This window comes from Lytechinus variegatus, chromosome 8 (assembly GCF_018143015.1).
Source record: "Lytechinus variegatus isolate NC3 chromosome 8, Lvar_3.0, whole genome shotgun sequence".
Classification (NCBI taxonomy): domain Eukaryota; kingdom Metazoa; phylum Echinodermata; class Echinoidea; order Temnopleuroida; family Toxopneustidae; genus Lytechinus; species Lytechinus variegatus.
Genome location: NC_054747.1, coordinates 26,505,690 through 26,532,326, shown reverse-complemented (window position 1 = coordinate 26,532,326; position 26,637 = coordinate 26,505,690). Strand labels below are relative to the sequence as shown.

The window sequence follows — 26,637 nt, the reverse complement described above, 5'->3', positions numbered from 1 at the left end:
CGGAAAGATACTACACAAAAGTTACAAACATATCCTTACATTCTGCATCACTCTATGGACTTCCTTGCTTCAAAAATGTAATTGGAAAACATCGAAAATCATATTGATACGATACTGAAAAACAAGGCACCTGTTATGTATAAAACCATGCTATCATTCACAGACCAAGTGGTGGATAATGTAGGTAGAACTGCCAGGCATAGGAGATGTTTCCCATGGTCCAACCTCTTTGGTATGAAAGTCAAAGTACTTTCAGCGTCATATCGACCTGCATCATTTTCACTAATATTCAGGGATGAATGACCTGTCACATTTCTTGATCCTATGTACCAATAAATGCAAGGAGCTGGGTACCCATTGGCAACCTTGCAGATCACGGTGGCTTCTATCCCTTCTTTTAATTCAGCAGGTAAAGTCATAACGACCTCATCCGGTGGTGCTGTAGCATGTTAAGAGAAATGGAAAAGTGACACGTTCTATTAAAGCATGAAAATCATTAGTGGACATGGGTTATCTGCTTGATGAAGCTTTATTTTTACAGAAAAATACACATGTCGGCCTAATCAATTACCATATCTTGCTTTCCGAAAACGTCCGTTCTAGAAGATCATTAATATATCAACCTCAACGAAACGAAATCAAATTGTTAAATCAATGAATACCACACACACACGTGCGCACAAAAACCTCCTGGTATTTGTTTTTGAAAGTATTAGTTCCAGTACAAAGCATTTTTAAAAAAATGACCTTGTGCCGGCCGCACAGAAGCGTTGTTAGCCTAATAGAGCGCTAACAGTATGCCCAGTCACATCTTTCGGATTGTGGAGTCAAAACATATTTCAATGTGTACGCAATGCATTGATTAAAACATTGGGCATCTCTGCCACATTACCGGTTGTAATAGGGCATTTGTTAGCGCATTGTTCATGTCGTTAGCGCTAACACCGTTTCTGTGCGGTCAGCACTGTTGTGTTTTGCGTCTGTAATAAAAGGTAGAAAATGTGGAAAGATACGGGGTGAAAGGCTCGAGGTTCGAGCCCTGCTAATAATAGCTTAGGAACTATTTAAGTAAATGTCCCGACACGTCTGTAAAATGCCAACAGAGACATACACATATATGCATGTATATATATATATATATAAGAGATGAAATATCCACGTACCATATGTTGATATTGTAACAAACTGTCGTTCGACAAAATCTTCACCTAGATAAACATAGCACCAGAGAATCAACCCTTGATACTTCCTATACAGATGCAACTTGAAAGTACTTTTGGTATCAAACAGACTGCCGTCTACAGGATTTCGAGTCTTCGACAGACTTTCATTTCTAGGAGGAATATCAGGGTCGTCAATGCTCCATGTCAGTTTAACTGCCGGTCGTGATCGAATACTTTGACAGGTGATTGAAGCCGAAGAACCTTCTTGAACATAAATAAATGTTGGTGATGTCCGGTAGTCTTTGCCATTTCCAGATTGAAAGATTGTCGTGCTAGATGGAAGAACTATATAGGAAAGGTAAAATAAAGATGGGGGAATCTGCGATGTACGGTATGTCAATTTGAATCGGTCTGTGCTTAAAGCAAATACCATTTCATGTCTTGTGTAACGATGGATAAGGGTTAAATTTTATAGGAGAACATGGATTGAATTACAAAAAATACAGACTAATTTGAACAGGACAATATCATTTGCTAATCTCAGCACTGCTCAGGAAAATGTCATGAAAATCACTTTTGTTTTTGGTTTTCTTTTTCATGAATTACGTTAACATACCGTGAACATTTAGGAATACAATACACTGACGATCACTCTGGAGTGTTTGGTGTGACGCAAAGCAGCTGATGTGCTTTCCTTGATCATTCACAGAGGGCGTGATTGTAACAACCTTTTGAGACGTGTAGCTGTTGCCTTTAACGACATCGGTCTGATCTTGTTGGTTGGAAGTAAGATCATCTGGTACAATCCAGTTAAGGATTGCAGGAGGTCTTGCTTGCGATGCTGTACATGTTAGCACATTTGGCTCCCCGGCCAGTATCGTTCTAGTGGAGTTATCGGAGCAAAGACGGCTTGATCTATCGGTAACTATGATTACTGAAGGCGAAGCTGTGAAAGAAGATTGAAAAGGAGGTACTATTAGAGCTATACACAATTATTCACAATTTAAATAGGTTCAATGTGTGTGGGGTGTGTGTGTTTATTGATTTCTTAGAAAGATGAGCTTCACAATCCGGATGCCAATGAACACACGTCTTTTCACGACTGTTGAAGAAACAACTCTTGAATTATCTTTTTTTTTGTAACATCATGGGCACTGACAAAGAGTGTGACATTTTCTTTCATTTTTGAGAGCTACGCTCCTTTCAAAATATGCGATTTGATTTCTACAGCATATATATTATTCATTATCTATTCTTGAAGTATGTTACATTGAATAAAAGTACGTATATACATGTATTTGTGGATGTCGATAAAGCTTTTATCTAATTATGAATGAACACATTACATATATTATATAATAAAAAGTATTTCATGGTTGTAAGGGTTGTGTGCTGATGAATTCGTTTAGCTTTGTTAGTTTATTTCCTTTCTTAGCGTTCAGTTAAGCAGAGTTTAATCGCGTTTCACATACTTCAGTAATCTGTATGATTAATTATTTTCTAAATATCGTGCATGTACTATTTCTAGTCTAAAGATTTCATTGTTCAAATTGGATTGACTTGAATTTGGTCATTATTTTTTAAACTATTACTGCACCTGGTAGTAATGGTGTTACGAGCACGCTCCTTGATACTGTAATGTAGGGAAAGCAGTTTGGCGAACAGAACATTTGTAATGGCCGCTATCTTCACCAACCAGTTGTTTTATCGTAAGATTAGCACTGGAGTCGTCTGCCACCAAGCTGAATTTCCATTGGTCTAGAACAGTAAACCCACAGGACCGATCTTCCCTACAATCACATGTTGCCAGTGATTCACCATCCTTCTGCCACGTGATCTCCATATTTCTGGCTTGTAGTGTGTACGTGCACACCAATGTAAAATCCTCGCCAATCACTGGAAGATACTTGCCTCTGTTGATCAACACACCAAACCCTTCTGTTTCTGTGAGATTGAAAGATAATATTTTGGAAATTAAGATATTTCATTTGGCGTCATTTCTCCTGGACTTATGCAATCAAAACATTTTGCTTTAAGTGAGTTTAAGGGGCATCATTATGAATTATTCATTTGTTAATATCACTGATCATTCAATCGTTTCATCTTCTTTTATTTCTAATCCACTTATCGATTTATTTCACTATTTATTCATTTAATGACTGTAATGCATCATTAATTAATTGAGGCCACGAGTATCTATTCAGAAGGAGGGGTGTTGCAAATATCACCAGATGCTCACCATTTAATAATGGCTGGGAATATTTTTGTCCTTTGGTCATCCTCTAGAGGAATCGAAGGATATTGTTCTCCAAAAAATGTCAGTAAGCCGCTTTGCATATGGAATGTGAGCACATGAAGATGTGTAGTAATAGCCATGTAAAGGTACTTACAATGTACACATAGAGAACCTTTTATAAATTACGGTGCTCGTTTAATCGTTAACGGAAAATGGGTCAAATACAGATATACCGACGTAAACCTACCACAACTGAAGAGCGTTAGAACAAGAACCACAGTATGTTCAAAAGCGCTTGTCATATCGAACCTGACTGTACGAAGACTTGCTTTCAAAACGACATGAAATCCAACAAAGGCAAATATACTCTTATAAAGTCAAACTTGATGAGACTCCCAGATGGTATACACTTTTGGGGAAAATCGCTGGTATTGTGTCAAACGAGTGCTACTGGTTTCCTTTTCAACTGATTCGGTTTCGTGATGTGCTGTTTAACATTTATGACTTGAGTGATATGGTCCAAGAGGTCGCCATTTCCCTTCGCAGCACGATCGTATAGATTACTGCTATTTCAAAATGTTCGAGTTAGACGTTGACAGCTGGTGCTGGTGATAAACTATTTTTTTTTCAAAATTACAATCTGAAATAAAGCACACACACTAGAAATAACATCAGCATCAGCGGCCGCGGAAACGGGGGACGGGCTGATGGGAATTCAGCCCCCGCGCTTTTTCCCAAACCGTGAACAAAAACGTAAAAATTACCATATAATTATGATTCTTTGTATGGATGCAGAGTCCCCCCCCCCCCCCTTCAAAACCGTTCCGCGGCCACCGATCATGCTGATCATTAGCAGTTTAAACTTCAATGGATCAGATAGGTGTCCATGTTTGGATTTCAATATTGGATAATATATGGTTAGAATTTTAATGATCAATGTCAATCATGTTTTTAGACATAAATAGTTAACAGAAATCACCCGTTAGATTTTTTTAATATTTGTAATAATCGTATTGTCAATGAACATTACAGGGCAGTTAACATTTGGAGTGTATACAGCCACATGCATGCGACCACACGCGTGTGGTTATATCCAATACTAGGCACCGCTGAGGATACCGCTACACGCGTCACTTGCACCTATACTCTGCAGCGGCAGTATCGCAAGCGCGTGAAATGACCAATGTGTATTTTGGTATTTCTTGCGACGGTACATGTTGCAAAACTTCATCACAAAGGTTTTGTCTCTCGATTTCTTGGACATACAAACAATTCTCACTAATAAGTTCCCTGTCACCTGCTTGCCGATCAGGTGAGAATGAAATGAAAATATTATATGTTGGCCTAGCATCTATGTCAACATCAGTGAAATCGGGAGATAAAACCTTCATGATGAATCTTTGAGAAAGATATATTTTCTTAATAGGTCAATCCAATGACCTAGCAACCTGCCCAGTTTCACTAAACATCGTTTAAATCTAATCCTATATTGTAACAGATTCCGTTACCTGAAGCACACGGCCAAGTTGTGTCATTGCTCTCTTGCACACAGTTCGGTGGTTAGAAATTTTGACGTAAAACGTAAAATTTATTTTGAATGGTTGATGCCGCAGTAAGGGATTAAATCCTAATTCCAACCTGATGAAGTTGTTTGGTTGAGTCAGACAATAAACTCAGCGCTAAGATCCAAAACTCCAAAATTATTATTATTTGTTAATTGCTATTAACCCTTTTATTGAAGGGCAAATTTGATCAGATATTCTCAGTTCTGCACATTTGTAACACTGGTATTTTCTTTCTTTGCTACACACATTAAACAAAATTTAAATGTCTCTTAAATTCATTTACAAATAAATTAACTATATTTAGTATTATGTTCGCCAATTCAAATGTTAAACTTTATTTATTTCTGGGTGATTAACAAAACACAAATGTAGTATGACTGCTTGCTGAATGCATCGTGTTCTAAAATATTTTTCAATTTTATAAAAAATAGATGGATCTGTGTAATGATTATTAAATTTCTTTCTCCAGTTCAAACCTAGATGCTAAACTTGATTAAACCTTATATCTATATTAATTGAAAGAGAAATTTTCTATGAATCAGTTACTTAAATATATTTCCTCAAAAAACTGCTTGGCTTTCAGTGTAAATAGGCAGTCTAGGTGTACATACATGTCTCTGCCCCCCCCCCCCCCCCACACACACACCTTGATAAAGAAGAATGACTCCTACCCCCTGTGCTGCCACGGGTAATTGCTCCTAGTAAACTAAATACGTCTTTAAAGGCGTCTATGATTACTGCTTCCATATGTTAACATATCAATTAACAATGCGTTCAGCACGTGCCCAAAGGCGCCAAATTCAAGTTGCTTGCCTTCGAAACACAACTACGCCACGCACGACTGTATGCTTTCCTTTACGGGATGCATTCATATACACGTATGCGGCGTTTTCATTTGAACTACTTCACTCGGCCTACATAATTTTGACACGTTAATTTCATTACTTAAGAACCATATTTCAGCATGACACTCGGCTTATCTGATAACATAACTAATAGACTTTAAGATAAACAAATTCTACTCACGTCATTGGGCTCGTATTACCAAATTGAAGAAATTAAGCAACAACTATTGGCAAGTGACACGCTTCCCATGATCAGTCATAATAAAATGCGCCCTCAATCGGTACGCGAAATCTAATAAAAATCGATTACAAGATAAAACATAAACAGTATCACAACAAATTGAGAAACTACAACAACTTCCTCCGTACGCGACATCCATCTTGTGACAAATAAAAACTAAAATGAAAACAGAATAATATTTCACTTGCCCCTTTCACTTATTTTCATTTTTTACTGTTTTTTTTTTCTTGGTCGTGATTTTTTATTTATTTTCATTTATTTTATTTATTTATTTTTTTTGGGGGGGAAGGCGCATTTCTAATTTCATATCAACGTCAGTGGACAATTGACTAAACCAATCATGTACATAACATTTTCCCTTTGAACTGAAGGTAAAAGATAAAAAATGAAAATGTTTTAGATATCTTGCGATTATAAAGCTTGTGCATTTTTTTTTTTTTTTGGGGGGGGGTCAGGTTCATTTATTACTCATCTCTGCCGATACTATAAATAAAATGCTTATACACCAGAAAAGATAATGGCAAGTGCAAAGTATAGATAATCGTAAAACTGATTATAAGGTACAATGGTCACCACGGTCATGACGGTATGGCGGATGTAAGGATAGTAAAGAAATTCCGAAGGCAAAACGAGAAAGGAACTTGCATAATAAAAAACAAGAACAAACACATAGCACATAAAAGGCAAATCAGACAAATAAATGCCTAATAAGCCGCGAGGGGGGGGGGGGTAAAGGGGGTGGACACATAAAGGGTTTATTTTCAGCGGAAGGAAACTCGCTTAACTTCGAGCCATTATTCATAGCCGAAATTTTCAGTATGGCCTAAACAAGGATCTGTCTCGGCTGGACAAATACATTTTTGTATTAATAATTTCAAAAATTTCTCATATGTTTATTGTTATTATTATTATTATTGCTCTACTCTCCTCCATACATATTAACAGTTGATTTCAATATAGAGTGATTTAGGAGGTGATTGTCACCTCCCTTAATCGTAATTTATTTTCTTGAGATATAAGCCTTTATCCATTCTATTCTTGCAGTTTCATGATTGTGGTGGCGTCATAATAAGTGATTGTGACAATGATGTCCTCACGCGATGTTTTTTCTTATTATTTTTCTTATTATTATGATAATTATGCTGTTTTGTGCGCGGTCCTATGACTACCACAATCATGAATGTTATTATTTCAGTTCTTGTCACTGCGAAATGTGTTGTATTCCTGAAGAAGACGTGTGTTTAACGTCGAAAATTTGGACTTCAAAATAAACTCAGTTAAACTAAGTGCAATGCATTACCACTTTGCCTCATTAATTTATATATATATATATATATATATATATATATATATATATATACAGTGCCGGCCGCGGGAAACGTCACAGTGCCCCCTAGGGCGGACGCGGTAGCCCGTAGCGGGCATTTGAGGGGAGCGGACGCGGGAAGACGCCCGCGTCCACTCCCCTAGAAAATTATTGCCCTAGGGAACCGCCCGCGTCTATCCCCGGGGCACTGTGACGTTTCCCGCGGCCGGCACTGTAACACTAAAACTTTTCGAAAACTATCTTTCAAATCGGAAGCAAAAGGTAATAAGAGGCTGATAAAAGAAATAGAAAACTAAGAGACTGAGAGAAGGGGAAAGGGGAGAAAGAGAATAGAGGGGGGGGGGTGAATTGTGATTTCGTTTTATCATTTCCAATTCATATAACAAAATATATTCGAAGGAAAATATTGTTTTACTGAAATGAAATAATTGAAACAATGTCTAGACCCTAAATGATATCCAACTAATCTATCAATATAAAACTGCAGTTCGTAAAAATGATAGGTTAATCTTTACTTCGACGATCATCATATAAGTGTATCAAGGATATTAATATTCGTTTTAAACCCATCTACAACTTTTTATAAAATTGCGCGTAATAAATGCGTTGGACAAGTAATCTTTACTTTGATTATGTTAATTATTATTATCTTCCCAATCCGAATATCTACCGATGTAACTACCACCGCAATCGAGAGCAGATAATGTAATCAGATGTTTTAGCAAAAAGACAAACTTGTTAAATCTGCAACATTGGGGTAAATTTATACTTTTTACAGGGTGGGGGTTTTAAAGACCCGATTTGAACCGAATTGAAAAGAATATCCTTATTCATTGTTGTTGACGCATCAGATAATTAATACCCCCCCCCCCAATTTCTAAGAACATCCTGTCATAAATTGGGAAGCGGATGTGATCAAAGGAGAGGGGTCGGCGTGGACGGGGAGCAAGACTCTCCCAGACTGCACAATAACAAAAGAACCAAATAAAAAAAATCGATGAGCACAACCAGTTTTGCTGGGGTTCGCTTTTTGCGCGTCTACTTTTTATGATGTGAGAAAGAACAATTTTCCCCGATATGAGAGGGTTTTTTTTGCTCCCCCCCCCCCCGGCCCCCTATATACCCCGCTTATTATGATAAAGGTTTATAAAATATCAATACCGAAATGAGATAAAATGACAATAAGTGGGGCTCTTGCCTTCCGTGCATGATGTGATGTCGAAAGAACACACCAACGTCGGATCGTAATCGACAACCCCCTTTAAAGAAATCAAAGAAAGATCGTGGCACAAAAAGGAGGCGGTGAAATATCATGAGTCGACCTCGCGCATGACCGATGTCATAAACACGTCGTAACGTTGTATCGTAATCAACGATCATTGTGACTATTCCAGCGAAAGGAAATGATAAATGAGCACTGAAAAAATGTCAAGACTCGGGGAAGGCCTTCGTCCGAGAGTATATGCATGTATCTATATGTCGAAAAGTTTAGATTCATTGCGATAATAGCTTCGACGTTCCAGCCAAGGTGACCAGATTTCACAAAATTAATAAATACGGGACAATCGGCAAAGCACTACATAGGATCGACCGAGCCAGGCCAAAAAAAATCAACAAAAAAAAAGGCCACACAATGTTAGACTTGTTAACAAAATATATCAAGAAAGGGAAGGGAGGGTTAGTGGAAGAAAGAAGGAAGCAAGAAATGAATTGAGAGGAAAGAAAGAAAGAACAAATTAAGGAAAATTCAAAGGAAAAAGTATGATTAAAACGTTGAAAGAAAGAATAAAGGACAGATAACGGTTTCTGTCATTACTTGAAATGAATAAAGAAAGAAATAATTAAAATTAAGGAAGGGAAGATGAATGAATGTGTGAAAGAAAAAATATATTAAGAGAAAAGTAAGAAAAAAGAGAAAGAAAGAAGGGAAGAACGAAAGAAAAATGATTCCTTCATTATTTGAAAGAAACAAAGACAGAAGAAAAACGGAAAGGAAACAGGGAAGGAAAGAAGAGAAAGAAATAATAAGGGAAAAGAATTAAAAGGGAAACAGAAATAAAAGAATAAAAGAAAAGAAAACAAATAACATCTTGAATAAAAAATTCAACCTACAATAGATCCCGATCACGCTACAGTGCCGGCCGCGGGAAACGTCACAGTGCCCCCTAGGGTGGACGCGGTAGCCCGTAGCGGGCATTTGAGGGGAGCGGACGCGGGAAGACACCCGCGTCCGCTCCCCTAGAAAATGAGTGCCCTAGGGAACCGCCCGCGTCTATCCCCGGGGCACTGTGACGTTTCCCGCGGCCGGCACTGTAACACTAAAACTTTTCAAAAACTATCTTTCAAATCGGAAGCAAAAGGTAAGAGGCTGATAAAAGAAATAGAAAACTGGGAGCCCGGACTGAGAGAAGGGGAAAGGGGAGAAAGAGAATAGAGGGGGGGGGGGGGGGGGGGGGGTGAAGAAGAGAAAGAGGGAAAAGGTAAAATGGAGAAGGGATAAGGAAGGGGGAAATTAAAACAAGAAGAACCTAGAGAGAAAGAAAACAGAGGTGATGAAAAAAAGCGAAGGTGAGATAGAAAGAAAAGAGGGAAGGTGGAAGGCAAATAAAAGAAAGAAGGATAAAGAGAAGGAATAAAGGGTGAGAAATTAAAAAGGAAGGGAAAATTGAGAAAGATGAAATAGCGGGGATAAAAGTTACTGAAGGCGAGAAAGAGAGAGGGAAAGGGACTAAGAAAAGAAACAAGGAAAAGGAAAGAAAAGGATGCGACTATTCTTATCAAAATACTGGAACCCCTCTCTAATTTTCATCATTTTTTATCCCCTTCCTGATTTACCTTTATCTATCTCAACCACTAGCTCTCATCTTTTCCCGATGTTTATCTGTGGACATCATTTTCATATGCACCTCTCATCATCAAATTTATTTTCATTTATCGTTTAGTTCTTTCTCAATCCCTCTCTAAAACTACTCTTTCTCTCTTCCCAACATATAATGCTATGTTAAATTAAGCTACTTATACATTTCTATAGAATACAATAAACTGTTGTTTCGCAATATAACGGAGGGGGTATTACAAAAGAAGGGGAAGGGAAAGCAATAGAAAATAAAGGGGAGAAACAAATCAAGGAGTGAAAGGGGGCACAGAAAAGGAAGGGTGGAAAAGGGAACAGAAGGGATAAAGGAAAGGGAAAAAGAAGGAAAGGGAAAACATATATAGAGGGACAGCAGGAGGGAAAAGAGAAAATATGAAGGGGAGCAAGAAGGAAAAGAGTGAATAAATGGGGGGGGGGGTAAAAAGGAGGGGAAAGGGAGAGAAAGAGAAAATATAGCGGGGGATATCGAGCGTGATGATTAAAGGGATTTTCGACTATATTGTATAGAGGTGAACCCGGACGGGCTTTTATTCTTCAACTTGGCTCGACTAACTCCTTTGTTCCCGAAAAGAAGTTAGGTTTGATAGTTAGCGTTTGCGTGAGCACCCGCTAAAATTCTTAATAAAAGAAAAGAAGGGTTTGTATAGCTCCATTCTTGCTTTGTTGGCAAGTGATAATTAACTCGTTAAGTACCCATTCCATACAACACGTCATAGTAGCTTTCAAAAACATACTTTTGCTTGGGTTTAAGCATTTAAGCTAAATGCGTTAGGAAAGTTTTTAATAGTTACATATATGCAAATAGTTTTGTTGTTCTGCTCTGGAGCACATTGAGCATCTAATCAAGATGGAAAGTGCGATTTACAAATCTCATGTATTATTATTTTTATCTTCCATATAACACTGAATTATGTATTGTACCAAGCTGTGGTTTGGTTTTGTGATTTGGCTTTATCATTTCCAATTCATATAACAAAATATATTCGAAGGAAAATATTGTTTTACTGAAATGAAATGATTGACACAATGTGTAGACCCTCAATGATATCCAACTAATCTATCAATATAAAACCGCAGTTCGTAAAAATGATAGGTTAATCTTTACTTCGACGATCATCATATAAGTGTATCAAGGATATTAATATTCGTTTTAAACCCATCTATAACTTTTTATAAAATAACGCGTAATAAATGCGTTGGCCAAGTAATCTTTACTTTGATTATGTTAATTATTATTATCTTCCCAATCCGAATATCTACCGATGTAACTAACACCGCAGTCGAGAGCAGATAATGTAATCAGATGTTTTAGCAAAAAGACAAACTTGTTAAATCTGCAACATTGGGGTAAATTAATACTTTTTACAGGGTGGGGGTTTTAAAGACCCGATTTGAACCGAATTGAAAAGAATATCCTTATTCATTGTTGTTGACGCATCAGATAATTAATACCCCCCCCCCATTTCTAAGAACATCCTGTCATAAATTGGGAAGCGGATGTGATCAAAGAAGAGGGTCGGCGTGGACGGGGAGCAAGACTCTCCCAGACTGCACAATAACAAAAGAACCAAATAAAAAAAATCGATGAGCACAACCAGTTTTGCTGGGGTTCGCTTTTTGCGCGTCTACTTTTTATGATGTGAGAAAGAACAATTTTCCCCGATATGACAGGGTTTTTTTGCTCTCCCCCCCCCGGCCCCCTATATACCCCGCTTATTATGATAAAGGTTTATAAAATATCAATACCGAAATGAGATAAAATGACAATAAGTGGGGCTCTTGCCTTCCGTGCATGATGTGATGTCGAAAGAACACACCAACGTCGGATCGTAATCGACAACCCCTTTAAAGAAATCAAAGAAAGATCGTGGCACAAAAAGGAGGCGGTGAAATATCATGAGTCGACCTCGCGCATGACCGATGTCATAAACACATCGTAACGTTGTATCGTAATCAAAGATCATTGTGACTATTCCAGCGAAAGGAAATGATAAATGAGCACTGAAAAAATGTCAAGACTCGGGGAAGGCCTTCGTCCGAGAGTATATGCATGTATCTATATGTCGAAAAGTTTAGATTCATTGCGATAATAGCTTCGACGTTCCAGCCGGGGTGACCAGATTTCACAAAATTAAATACGGGACAATCGGCAAAGCACTACATAGGATCGACCGAGCCAGGCCAAAAAAAATCAACAAAAAAAAAGGCCACACAATGTTAGACTTGTTAACAAAATATATCAAGAAAGGGAAGGGAGGGCTAGTGGAAGAAAGAAGGAAGCAAGAAATGAATTGAGAGGAAAGAAAGAAAAAATTAAGGAAAATTCAAAGGAAAAAGTATGATTAAAACGTTGAAAGAAAGAATAAAGGACAGATAACGGTTTCTGTCATTACTTGAAATGAATAAAGAAAGAAATAATTAAAATAAAGGAAGGGAAGATGAATGAATGTGTGAAAGAAAAAATATATATTGAAAGGGAAGAACGAAAGAAAAATAATTCCTTCATTATTTGAAAGAAACAAAGACAGAAGAAAAAACGGAAAGGAAACAGGGAAGGAAAGAAGGGAAAGAAATAATAAGGGAAAAGAATTAAAAGGGAAACAGAAATTAAAGAATAAAAGAAAACAAATAACATCTTAAATCAAAAATTCAACCTACAATAGATCCCGATCACGCTAGTTTAAAAACATAATGGTCTATCACAAGATAATCGAAGTACATGTACATGTAAACATAGTGCAATGTACGTACCCTCGGATTTCCGAGGGTAAGTGCGGGCACGGCCAATATTATATAGCACGCGGGAAACCGCGGGCCCGTCTAAACGCCCTAGACTGCTCCCCTTGAATACCCTCGGTTAGACGCGAAAGCCCCCTAGGCTGTTTGCGTGCTCGGGCGTGACGTTTCCCGCGGCCGGCACTGTAGTTTAATAAAATAATGGTCTATCACAAGATAATCGAAGTACATGTACATGTAAACATAGTGCAATGTACGTACCCTAGGATTTCCGAGGGTAAGTGTCGGCACGGCCAATATTATATAGCACGCGGGAAACCGCAGGCCCGTCTAAACGCCCTAGTCTGCTCCCCTTGAATACCCTCGGTTAGACGCGAAAGCCCCCTAGGCTGTTTGCGTGCTCGGGCGTGACGTTTCCCGCGGCCGGCACTGTATATATATATATATATATATATATATATATAATCAAACTAAATAGAGAATAGTCAAAGAATGCTCAAATATTGAAATATTTGAGCATTCCTTGACTATACTTCATTTAGTTTGATTATTATTTTCTTTCCGTGACGGGGGACATTCTTCGTTATTTCATCGTATATATATATATATATATATATATATATATATATACATATATTTAAGAGGTCATTATGACTTATATAGATATATGAATATAATGAATGTACGGACACTTTCTACTTCCCCGCCAAAAGGTCTATCTTTTTATCGGGTGTCCCAAAAGCACATTTCGTCCTGTCATTATGCAAATTTTCCCTCGTCCCTTAAAGTCTGCTTCGGCATATACATGTAGCTAATTTTGAGACATTGGCTCCTCTTTAATTTTACGATTTTATTTTACTAAACCAAATATGATTATATATGTCCAAATTTTTCACCACACATCTAATCGAATGAGTTGCCAAACCTGTTATGCACGTATGATTATTCACATTTATGTTTGATTTGATTTTTCTTCTACATAACAATATAATATAACATACATAGAACAAGCATATATAGACAATAAATCAGGTATAAATCATTTAGCATAAAATCAATAGTAATGATAAATTAAGAGCAAAATAAATTTATTCATGATTTTTTTTAAATAAATCACGAATCGCCAATGAATATAAATTATCTCTTATTCCGTGACTTATTGACCATGTTGGATTTTGTTTTTTCAAGTCCTTGCAAAGATGGTAAATACGTAGTTTTCATAGCTTCTTAACAAATAAAAAAAAGATTGTTCTTTGTTGTTCAGGGGTTTTCCGGCGTTGGCACACTATTTATGGTATTTGTAAGATTTAGAAAGTGTATTTTTTTCTTTGAAATGATTAACATGACGTCATAGACGTTGAGATTTAGAATTATTGGTTGAATAAATAATCTGAAATTGAATGGGTTTGTCAGTCATTAGGTCAAAATGTAGAGACTACGAAATAAAAATAACAAAAAGATGAAAATATGCATCTTGAATTTTTAGAAAAACTTTCACCCTTCATTATAAGAGTAAGGTAGCCTGTATAACAAAGGCGATTTTTTGGGGTTGGGTTTCTTTTTTGGTGTTTTCAAGATTTTGCCATTTTCATATTTATTAAGTGCATAGCCGCACGTAGCGTCCTCCCCCCCCCCCCCCTCACAAAATTTTCGAAAGTGACACATTTTTACTGACTCCAATTTTCACAACATTTACGAAAAGTGTGCGCGAAATGCCAAAAAATGTCTCCATGACAAGCTTGGTCGCTTTGCTCCCTTACTCCCGACCTTCTTTGAACAAAATATGCGTGTGGACATGATAAAGCGTGTTTAAACATAGCGATGGGGCATTGTTGAATTGAACTGATGTCATCCATCCACATTTCTTTGACGATTATAATTTCATTTACCCGTTTTCTTATTATTGCAATATCTGAATAATCCGCCAAAAATTATTGTTTCATTAATGACATCGCCCCTCTTGGTCAAACATCATCGGTATCAGAGTCAGAGTGCTTTCAGCATCATATCGACCAGCTGCATTCAATGAAGTCTCCAGCGATGAATTATCTGTCAGGTTTCTTGATCCGATGTACCAATGGATGAGAGGAGCAGCATATCCATTAAGAGCTCTACAGGTTATGTTGGTCTCTGCACCTTCAAACATGTCACCTGGGATAGATATTGTGACATCGACCGGTAGCCCTTCATAGAAACATAAAGCCATTGGTCATAGTTAAACTTCAGCTGAAGAAATAAGCATGGTCTTGAACATATCCCGGACAGTTTATGGGGGAATAAAACAAAATAAACGTTAAATCGTCAATAACAGCAATAAAGATTTCGTTTCATAAAGAACTACAGGGGAGAAATTACATTGCAATATACATTTCAGGTTTGCAAATTATACTACATAAATTTCCATCGAATGATCATACTCTTTAAACAATTTACCGTGAAAAATATTGATTGTTAGACTAAAATCATTGAGGGATAACAGCTCACCGTAAACAACTAGTCTTGCTGTCAGTAATTTAACAAAGAAGGCATCGTCCATATACGAGGAACATACAATGTGCATTCCATGTTTCGTGGCATCTGGTCTTATGGTAATGGTACTTTCAGTGTCAAACAAAGTGTCGTCTAAAATACTCCTATTACTCGAGACATTTGCAAGGATCGGAGTCCTCTCAAAGGCATCAACTATAAGCCAAAATGATAGTTCAGTTGCTGGAAATGACCCAATACTTTTACAAGTGATTGAAGTCGGTGAATCTTCTTGAACGTATAGGACTGTTGATTGAGACTGGTTACCTCCAGTTAGAAAGAGCAGCACACTGGAAGGAAGAACTGTAAATATGGCAAGATATAGAATAAGAGTAACATAAAGAGGGATAAATAAAGTATTTGAATGCTAGACAAACATGCCATTTTGTGAAAAGCGGTTTTGGAATTGAATGATGTTTAAATAAATGAGAAATTGTGTACAATATCATATCACCATGATTACTGCAAAATGATGTTTAGAAACAGCCTGTTCGTCTTACATTTAAACGGACTCGGGGACTAGAAAATGGATCTGAAATGCACGTGATATTGCAGCATTATTGGTTCAATTATTAGGTTATTTTCCATAAATGGAATATTAAGAAACTTAGCAAGGACTAAAAATCTAGGATTGTTTAGGCTCATGATGACATCAATACACGTATATGATTCCATGAATGTTACATACCATGAACATTCAGACTAACTGAGCGTCTAATATTTTTCTGTAGTTCTGGGTGTGATATAATGCAGCTAAGAATTTGTCCGTAATCGTTCCTGGAGGGTGTGATTATCAAAGTTCTTCGAGAGATGTAAGATCCATCTTGGATGACATCCGACTGATCGTGATGAACAGCTGACACGCCCTTAGTTGTTACCCATTGCAGTACCACAGGAGGCCTTGCCTGATATGCTTCACATGTGATACCAAACGGCTCTCCAGCAGTTACACTTATACTGGTGTTATCCAAGTATTGCCAGCCCGATTGCGTATCAGTCATGACGACCCTTGATGGTGACACTAAAGACAAAAAAGGGTATATTTAAAACTCATGTCCAACAAGTCTTCTCACTTTGCTATTCATATGCTTCGATGATTAATATAATTGACTGGTCATTTTTTGTAATCTTTATGGCGTTCTTATGCAGCATCGTATAACATACTGATTACTTAACACTTTGCTTTGAGGTAAGGGAGATCAAACATTTCAACGCATAGATCTCAATTGCTATCTTAAGTAGATTGTGAAGAACTACTGGATTGCACTGGCGCTGTCCATGGCATGGACAGAGGTAAGGACACGAGAATACACTCTTGACTGGGCTTCATGGAAACTATATACTTTATACTAGAAATTTTTCCAAGAGACAGGAATGATTTTATTATACAGAGTGAAGTTTATTTCTATTTCAAAATAGTCGTGTATCTTTTCACTTAAGTATGGCTTATCTGAGAATTTTCATCAGAAACACACTGCTCAACAGGAATGTGTAACGACAGACATTTAGTCGTATAAAAATAAACGTGTTATAGCTAGCAAATAGGAATCAGCGGCATTGCACAAGTATGAAATTACGGTAGTAGGATGGGGATTTTGGGTTGGCTGTTGCCTTAAATTTTCCACATAGAAATGCACTAATATCATCCACGATGATGAATGTCTTGCAAGATTTTGAAAATATGCAGGACTTTGATTTTGATATTTTTGAAATTCGCAAGGAAATATAAAATATTCAGAGATGTTGGTAGAAATCACGTTTTTATTTCATCTCATTTCTTTTATATATTTTTAAGCGTTTCATAATGGTGATTTACCAATAAACGAAAATAAATGGAATTATCTTGTATTTTTCATCAGAAGATTGCAAAATTTATTGAGTGTGTAACCTTTTGACTTTGAATTAAATTTCATAGTATGATCTTTCATTTACGTTGTCTTTTATTTTCTTTCATCTTTCATTAACCCGATCTAAGTAACATTGAATTGAATGTCGCTTACATGTTTTACACTCTCCTTTGTTCTTACCTGGATATAGTACTTCCAGTATTTCATTCGCTGAACGTTGTCCATGTAGGTACAGTACATCGCATGTGTATCTCCCATTGTCACCAGTAGTCAAATTGATTATTGTAAGCGATGTGCTGCGGTCATCTGCCATTAACTTGTATTTTATAAGATTGGGAATGTTAGATGTACAGCTACCCGCAGAAGTGCACGATTCATAAGCAATATGGCTGCCACCGTGTGTCCAATGTACCGTACGATCATACGTAGGAGGCGAATAGATGCACGTCATCGTAAAATCTTCTCCTTTGACGGGTAGGGTCTGACTTGGTTGAAAAGAAATCGTGGCTCTAGATATGGTAGAGCGGGAGCCTGTAAATGGATTGGGTAGGCATATTTTCAATTATTGGTAATAACAGACGAATTGCTAATTCATAGTATACTTTACAAGATGGGTATCAATTTTAGGTTATCAAGAGGTGCAAAGTTGCACCCTTCATGATATTTAACCCAAAGGATGCAAAATTGCACTTTTTCGAGTTTTGCTGCAGATTTGTTTAATCAATTTTTTGTTTTAGCTGTATACAGAGAAACCAATCCGATAAATAATGAATACGATCTAAGAGCTGGTTTATATTCGGGCACTTTTAATTATATCATACATAAATTATCATATTGATTATATACATGTACGTGTACATTTCATCTTTTGCTGAATCCACCCTTTGTAAACGTATTTTTATTTATGTATTTATTGTAGTTCATAGGTCATCTATAGATGGATAGGCCTATTATGCACATCCTCATATGATATCCAGAAATGTAAAAAAGTTTCTTTTATGATGGAAAAATGAATACTTACAGACAGTATTGTGCCATAACATCACTTCACATGGTCTTACAAGATCCTGGATGACTTCCTCGTGTAATATTATTTATTCCATTCATAGCCTTTATTTACTACAAAGAGAAATGCTACAAGCAAATATGTATGAATTTAAATCTTTTGAATTCGACTTACCATTAACAAGGAAAAGAACAAACAAGCACCAAATATGGTATGCCATTTCAGATCAGGGTGATACTGACCAATCTAAAATCCTACTAACCAAGAAACATTCGATATCAAACTATAAGAGAGTTGCAGTTTACGATACGAATTTCGTATTTTAGGAGACATCATCGATGTGTACCAAACACGTTGAAGGAATATGATGACAATTTGTTCGATCACTTTCAGTCGTCCATGCCAGTAAACACATTACAACAGTACGACTGAATGTCTTGTCAATGGTCGAAAATGAAAGTACGATGCTATGTCTATAGATTATATTGACTGTATTGCTGCATTTCAATGATCTAGCGATAGAGTGTGCTCTTTCCCCTATCACAATTGAGGTTGAGCTTTGAGGATTCCGTGCAGAAAAATGTCACGACACGACTCTTAGGGATGGGCTCCAATACACAATAAATCCGAGATACTTCAGAGAACATGTTCCGAAAGCATATTGATCCTAATCAACACCATTAACATGCCACTGTAGCCAATCGGCTTATAATAATACACAAAAACTCTTTTAGAGCTACAAGCAATCTTAGACATTGGGACTTAAAGTACTGCTAATCAACCAAACTTCGAAATGAGTTATGCCACCACTTGTCTTTTGAATTATACATTGACGTCATGTAGCGCCGCCATCTTAGAGGCTGGTGTATTTGCTTTACATGCATTGTTGCTCTGCAGCTGGCCATCTTTGACAACTCAATTTACGTGTATTCCTCATTATCCTCTGAGGGAGGAAGCTATGATACTGTGACGTAAAATACATGTACATAACATCTATTCCAACGATGTGACATGTTCACCCATCTTTTCCCATAACCCTATCTACAAAAGCAACACTCCTATAACACACGTGTGAGATCATTTTTTTAAGTTTGTGACCCAAGGTTATTTGCGAAAAATATTCATAGGAATCCGCAGCTTCCAAGGTCCAAAGTACATCATTGCTACATATCGAAAGGATGTTTATTCATTTAACTTCCAATTCATTAAATAAAAGTTCAAATAATATCTACATCCTGTCCACAACTAAAATAAACCCAAGGGATCTATTTTTTTATTATTATTATCACTAAGTGCTTTTCCTACGTTTCCCCAAATTGCACCACAGTAATCAAACATGCTTTGTATCAAACTCTTATAAAATACCAGTGCTGTGGTTTACTTATGTAGTCTGAATCTCTTGAATGGGTACTGTTAAGTGACGTCTTGTTTATTTTTTTCTCTACGATTGTTACATTACCTAGGAATTTGATTCTAATTCCTAGGTATTCCATTTTAGTTACTATTTTGTTTACATTAGTGCCAGTAAAAACATTGGGTACTTCTGTCTGTTTTAACTATCTGATGTCCACTCCGAACTCGCATGTATCTATATGAAACGTTAGTCTATTCTTCGCTAGCAATTTTTAAACTGTAGCAAGATCCTCATTTAGATTATCAACACGGGTGTTTACTTTATTATTTTCTATTTATATTTTGATAACGGTACTTACAACGTTTCGTTATTTTTGTTAACACATTCTCCTGCACTCGGATCATAGAGCTTGATTCTTTCATAACCCTGCTACTGCACAACATCATAATAAAAATGATGAAACGGGATTTTAACGTTCTTGTCGTTTTTTTTATTATCAATTCAGCGATATGAGAAACAACATGGTATAACATCACACAGACATATACATACATGTAGACCACTGTTGAAATAAAGAGACTACACTTGTATTATGAACACTGATATGCTGACCCTTGGTACAGACCTGACGTTTAATGTTTAACATAGAATTTCTAATAAGATGCATAAGATTCACCGCATGGATGGTGAATGATTCATAGAAGTATTATATTTCATATTAATTGGTAGGGGTACTCACTAAACAGCATAAAATTTGATGTTTGACTGGAAATTGAAAGATTTTATTAGCAGAGTCAGTTTCTTTGCGACTAGCAAATAATTACTTTGATCGGTATCGTTAACAAATTGGATACACAACCTCAAAAATCAAATAATTATAATAATGTGATAATAATATATAATGATTTATATAGCGCAGAAACTATGTGCATATATTCTACTGCCCTGCAATTAAGAGCCGGTGAAATGCTTTAGAACAAAATCAGAAAAGGGGGTAAAAAGATGTATGGGAATTATTTAAACAGATAGGTTTTTAGTTTGAACGTTTCTACTGATGGACAGGATCTTATTACATACGGCAAACCATTCCATTATTTTGGGGCTGCACAGGCAAATGCACCATCTCCAAATTTTTGATTTTTGTATTATGAGTGGGGATATGAAGGAGCAAATTATCATGAGAACTGTGCAGGTTGTGAGAGTGTCTGTGAACATTTCTTTGTAAAAGCTCAGAATAATAACTAGGGGCTTGGCAACTTAGTGCCTTGTATACGATAAGTAAAATCTTGAATGATATTTGTTGGCGAACTGGAAGCCAGTGAAGATCCTTTAAGACAGGGGGATCCTTGAAAATCTAGATTGACTACAAATCAGCCGTGCACATGCGTTCTGTACTCGCTGAAGACGCCCAATTTGAGACGAGGGGAGCCCATACAGCAAACTGTAACAATAATCTATCTAACTAATAATGCATGCATGGACAATTATTTTCATGCTTTGAATAATGATACATTGAAAGTTCAAAATATTGTGTATTTCTTATACAGAAGTAAAAAGAAATAAGTAAAACGTTTCAATATATGTTAATTTTGCGTGTCAGACACTATTCTGTATCTAGAGGGCAGAGACCCTAAATGTATCTCTTCAGGGCATTATTAAGGTTAATGTTAAAAACTACGAAACAGTAAATTAATAATCAGTTAAAACGTGCACTTTGGAAATTTCGAACAACTCTCCCAAATCACCTCTTCAATGTGATAGTAAGGCACCCTGCATAACAATGGAGATTATGTTTACTATATTCAGAACCGTGCGCAGAAGTGGTAGCAGTTGCTCCCCCTCCCCCTTTGAAATTTAGAAAACCTACATTGTATTAATATTTTTAACAGACTTCAACAAAACTGAAATCCTTCATTTTCATTTTAAACATGTCAAAATCTTCCTAAGACAAGTTTCCTCCTCTCTTCTTTCGAGTTTTTCCGAAAAATTGTATGCGTCTTGCCCCTCTCCCCGGAAAGAAAAAAAAATCTACAGCCATGATAAACCGTGCCATAAGAATGACGATGAATCATAGCTGACTGGAATTGTTGTATTCCAATTAAATTTCGTTGTCGATATTTTTCTCATCCATCCCTTTCTGTAATTCCTTAATAATCTGCCATATAATAATGTGTCATTACTGCCGATGATCTCCCAAGCTTGCATAAGTTAATCACAGACCACACAGTGGATAACATATGTTGAACTATTTGACAGAAAATACGTTTCCCATGATTAAACTTATTTGGTGTAAAGATCATAATGCTTACAACATCATATCGTTCAGCGCTGTTGACCGAGATCTTAAGTGATGAGCTATTCGTAATATTTCTTGATCTGATGTACCAGTGTAGCAGCGGAGCCGGGTATCCGTTACGAGCTCTACAGGTTACGTTAGTCTTTCTGCCTTCGAGCATATCACCTGGGACAGTCATTACTACTTCGTCTTGCAGCCCTTCATAGAAACATGAAACCATATTTGAAAATTAATCTTTCACCTTAAGAAATAAGCATGGTTTTTATCAGAGCCCGGACAGTTTATTGGGGAATCGAATGAATTAACGTTTAATTATCAATAACAATGATGAGCATTCCTTTCATTGAGGCATTTGAGTAAACTACTACCTTGCAATTCTCGTCAGGTTTGTCAAATTATACTACAAAAATTTTTATTGAATAGTCTTAGTCTTTTATCAGTTCCATTTTTCCAATATTATTACTTGGTTCTAAAATCATTATGGGATAACAACTCACCGTAAACAATTAGTCTAACTGCTACCATTTTAACAAATAAGGCATCGTCTATATAGGATGAACACAGAATGTGCATTCCATGATTTGTGACATCTGGCCTTATGGTTATGGTACTTTCAGTGTCAAATAAAGTGTCGTCTAAAACACTCCTATTACTTGATACATTTGCAGGGATCGAAGTCCTGTCAAGGTCGCCAACTAACCAAAATGATAGTTCGGTCGCTGGGAATGACCCGATGCTTTTACAAGTGATTGAAGTCGGTGAATCTTCTTGAACGTATAGGACTGCTGATTGGGACTGGTTACCTCCAGTTAGAAAGAGCAGCACACTGGATGGCATAACTGTATGCATTAGAAAATTAGAAAAAAAGGGTGAGGGAAAGAGGGAGAAAGATATGATATGAGACAGGCCCTTTTGGAAAGCAGTTTAGAAACTTCATGATAACATGCAAATAAAATAAAAATCAGAAGACGATATGATTAGTCAATGAATGTACTCATTATCCCTGAACTGCTAAATAGTGCTTACAAGCACGTGGTTCGACGCAAAGTGTCAACTTATTCAAACTATTTTGGATTAACAGTGTATTACAAAAAACAGCAAGTACTGAAAACCCTGGGATGACAACATCGTGTATATGTATGAAAGTTTTCCCATGTAAAATACATACCACGAACATTCAGAGTAACTAAGTATCTAATAGTCCTTTGTAGATCTTGGTGTGATACGATGCAGCTGATGATCTTTCCGTGATCGTTTCTGGTGGGTGTGATTGTCAAAGATTTACGAGAGATGTAATATCCGTCTTGAATGTCATCAGACTGATCGTGATTAACAACGGTCACATCCTCTGGTATTAGCCATTGCAGAACTGCAGGAGGCCTTGCCCGATTTGCTCCACAGGTGATGATGTACGGATCTCCAGCAGTTATACTTATGTTAGCGTAGTTTAAGTATTGCCAGCCCGATTTGGTATCAGATACAAAGACCCTTGCTGGTGGAACTGGAGGAAAAGAAAGCGTTTTCATTCAGGATTAAAATCCAAATGTAATATTCTTCTAAATTCCTGTTCTTACATGTCTCATGCTTCAGTTATTCATATCATTAATTGGTTTTCTTGCAATCTTAATTAGTTTCTTTTGCATGTCTTTAACACTATAACTCACTAGTTTTCTTTGATACTAGGGACATCTAATAGTTCAACAAATCTTCAGTAGATAGTGAATACCTATACGACTGCATTGTTCAAGTGCTGCCCTTGACATGGGCAGTAGTAAAGCTACAAGAATGCCCTCTTGAATGGCTTTCATCACAAACTTTGTGTATCATTGAAGAATGTCAGTGGCATTGTGAAAAGCACTGCAATATTCGATTTATGTCATGTTCATATTATGTATTTCATATGTAATATTCTATCCCAGAAATGTTAATAATTCTAAAGAGAGTAGAGTTTACTCCTATTTCAAAATAGAGTGGTGTGTCTTAACATTTCATGTAAAACTTATCTGTGAATTTTCCTTAAAAAAAAACTCTCAACAAGAATTTATAGATAACGTTAACAAGAATTTCAACGTGTGTATATTCTTATAATAACAAGCAGATAGGTAGCATGGCCCTTGTATGAAATGACACTGACGAGATGAGGATGATGGGTTCCTGTAGCAATAAACTGTCCTGATAAGCATAGAAATACACTAAAAGCCACATTAGCAAGAAACGTATAATTAGACCAATCCTGAAAGTGTGCAGGGATTTGATTTCAATATTTGTGTTTAATTGGTGATGAAAAAATATGGCTTCCGACTTCGTTATTACCTGGATTTAGTGCTTCCAAGTGTTCATTTGCTGAACGTTGTCCATCTGTGTTAAAAACACCGCATGTGTATCTTCCATTGTCACCAGTGGTCAAATTGATTATTGTAAGGGATGTGCTGCGGTCATCTCCCAATATCTTGTACTTTGAAGGATCGGAAATAGAAGTTGTACAGATACTCATAGGAGTGCATGATTCATAAGCTACCTGGATACCCTCATGTCTCCAATGTACGGTGCGGCCAGTCGAAGGAGGCGAGTAGATGCACGTCATCGTAAAATCTTCTCCTTTGACGGGTAGGGACAACCTTGGTTGGAAAGAAATCGTTCCTGAAGACAAGGAAGAGGGCGAGCCTGCAAATGGATTGGGTAGGTAGGAATTCTTTTAAACAACCATTGTCAAGATTAATTCATTGCTTATCCATAGTACTTTACAGGATAGCATCTGTTTTATATCAGTAGGTGCAAAGTTGCGCACTTCAAGATTCGAACGGATATTTGACTCTAGGGGTGCAAATTTTCACTTGTTTTAGTTTTTTGCTGCAGATTTCTTTATTTAGTTATTATACATTTCCATTTAGAAAAAAACTTATTCAGCTCTAGATGATGAATCATGAGCACATATTAAATAAACAGGCTTACAATTGGTCCTTGTTAAAGTTTATATAAATTATTATCATGTACATTTCCCTTTTTCGGATTGCACCTTTGTGAACCTAATGTTTCTGTATTTTATGCAGTTTATACGTCCTCTCCAAATTCATAAGCTCATTAAGGGCATTCTGAGACAAATACCGGAATTAAGAATGAAAGCGGGTTTTTTTTTGAGGGGGACCATTTGCAGACAGTCTGAATGCAGTGGGTCATAACCTCACTTCAAGTTATCTTACAGAATAGAATATTGTTTTTTATTCATAGCCTATATTTACTACAAAGAGAAATGCTACGAGCCAATATGTATGCCTATGGAGTTTAATCTTATGAAACCGACTTACCATTACCAAGGAAAAGAAGAACAAACAAGCACCAAATATGGTACGCCATTTGAGATCAGAGTGATAGCATCCAATCTAATAATCCTGGTATCAATGAAGCATTCATTATCAAAATATGAGAGTGTGAGTGTTGCAGTAGGTGAGACAAATTTCGTTTCTAGAAGACATCCACGATGTGTCCCAAACACAGTGAAGCAATAGTGATGACAATGAAATTCGATTACTTTCAATCGTCCATGCCGTTAAAGCACATTACGAAAGAACGACATGATGTCTTAAGTTGTCAACGGTCGAAAATGAAAGTACGATGTTATTTATATTAATCATATTAAGTGGTATTGCGGCATTTCAACGATCTGGCGACAGAGTGTGCTCTTTCTCTTATCCGATTTGAGGTTGAGATTTGCTTGACATACTAATAACAAACAATGGAGTTTGATGGCTTCCAGAGAACCGTCAGGACACATACTCTTCAGGATTGGCTCCAAAACGAACACAATCATAGTTGACTCAGTGAAACTGTTCCTTAACACATTTATTGTGTGTAGAGTTCATATTGATCCTAATCAACACCGCTTACTCTTAACATACCACTGTGCCACTAAGTGATACGCAACAAATTATCAACTTGTAACCAATCTGACACTTTGCGAGTTAACTCCTCGTCAGACCCCCTCCCCCCACACACACACATACACACAACTTTGAAATTACTTATTACATCACCTGTCATTTAACTTGATAAAGACCTTATGTACTGGCGTCATCGCAGCTCCATCTAGAGGCTGATACCTTTACCTTTTAATACATGCGTTGGTGATCTGCATCTTGCGCTTCTCTGACATCTCCGTTTACGTGTATTATTCCTGTCAAGGTGTAATCCTAATTTCTCGTTGTTTCATTTAAGTTACTCTTTTGATTACATTAGGTCCTAGGAAAACGTTGGGTATACTCCAAATCAACAAAAATTGCGTGTGTCTATATGCACCGCCAATCTATTCTTCACTAACCTTTAGTTAAATGTAGCAAAGTCATCATTGAGGTTTTTAACAAGTGTTCACATTTTTCTATGTATATTTTGAAATGGTACTTAGCGGGGTGTTTTATTACCATGAACACATTCTCACGCAATCTATTCAAAGCAGGAATTACTTGAATCATTCTTGTCAACCCTGCTCATCCACAACAACAGACAGAACAAAACTATGAAACGGGTTTTGTCCCTTTTGTTTAAATGTTTGCTGAATCAATCCAACAATATGAGAAAAAAATATAAACATCATATGCCATATGCATAGACCACTGTTGAAATGAA

At 36.8% G+C, this 26,637-nt stretch overlaps 2 protein-coding genes across 2 annotated transcripts; both read right to left on the bottom strand.

Moving 5' to 3' along the window:
• Nucleotides 1–2: 2 nt before the first annotated feature.
• Nucleotides 3–2,833, bottom strand: LOC121419588 (nephrin-like). The gene is made up of 4 exons (XM_041614044.1): nt 2,761–2,833; nt 1,780–2,109; nt 1,164–1,508; nt 3–439 (listed from the first exon to the last, which is right to left on the bottom strand). Exons 1-4 carry the CDS (start codon nt 2,831–2,833, stop codon nt 99–101), a joined length of 1,089 nt encoding a protein of 362 aa, XP_041469978.1. The 3' UTR covers nt 3–98.
• Nucleotides 2,834–14,645: 11,812 nt separating this feature from the next.
• Nucleotides 14,646–25,505, bottom strand: LOC121420780 (synaptogenesis protein syg-2-like). Its single transcript, XM_041615415.1, has 5 exons — nt 25,323–25,505; nt 17,542–17,892; nt 16,203–16,535; nt 15,473–15,817; nt 14,646–15,172 (listed from the first exon to the last, which is right to left on the bottom strand). The coding sequence occupies exons 1-5, from the start codon at nt 25,369–25,371 to the stop codon at nt 14,931–14,933; spliced, it is 1,320 nt and encodes a 439-aa protein (XP_041471349.1). The 5' UTR covers nt 25,372–25,505; the 3' UTR covers nt 14,646–14,930.
• Between the last annotated feature and the right edge of the window lie 1,132 nt (nt 25,506–26,637).

Coding starts and splice junctions, on each gene's coding strand:
- LOC121420780 (XM_041615415.1), bottom strand. CDS start 25,371: ATGGCGTACCATATTTGGTGCTTGTTTGTTCTTCTTTTCCTTGGTAAT. Junction 17,893..25,322: donor TCTTCTTTTCCTTGGTAATG/GTAAGTCGGTTT, acceptor ATCCATTTACAG/GCTCCCGCTCTACCATATCT. Junction 15,818..16,202: donor AGTTAGTCTGAATGTTCATG/GTATGTAACATT, acceptor CCATATTTACAG/TTCTTCCTTCCAGTGTGCTG.
- LOC121419588 (XM_041614044.1), bottom strand. CDS start 2,833: ATGTTCTGTTCGCCAAACTGCTTTCCCTACATTACAGTATCAAGGAGC. Junction 2,110..2,760: donor CGTAACACCATTACTACCAG/GTGCAGTAATAG, acceptor CTTCTTTCACAG/CTTCGCCTTCAGTAATCATA. Junction 440..1,163: donor TGTTACAATATCAACATATG/GTACGTGGATAT, acceptor AACATGCTACAG/CACCACCGGATGAGGTCGTT.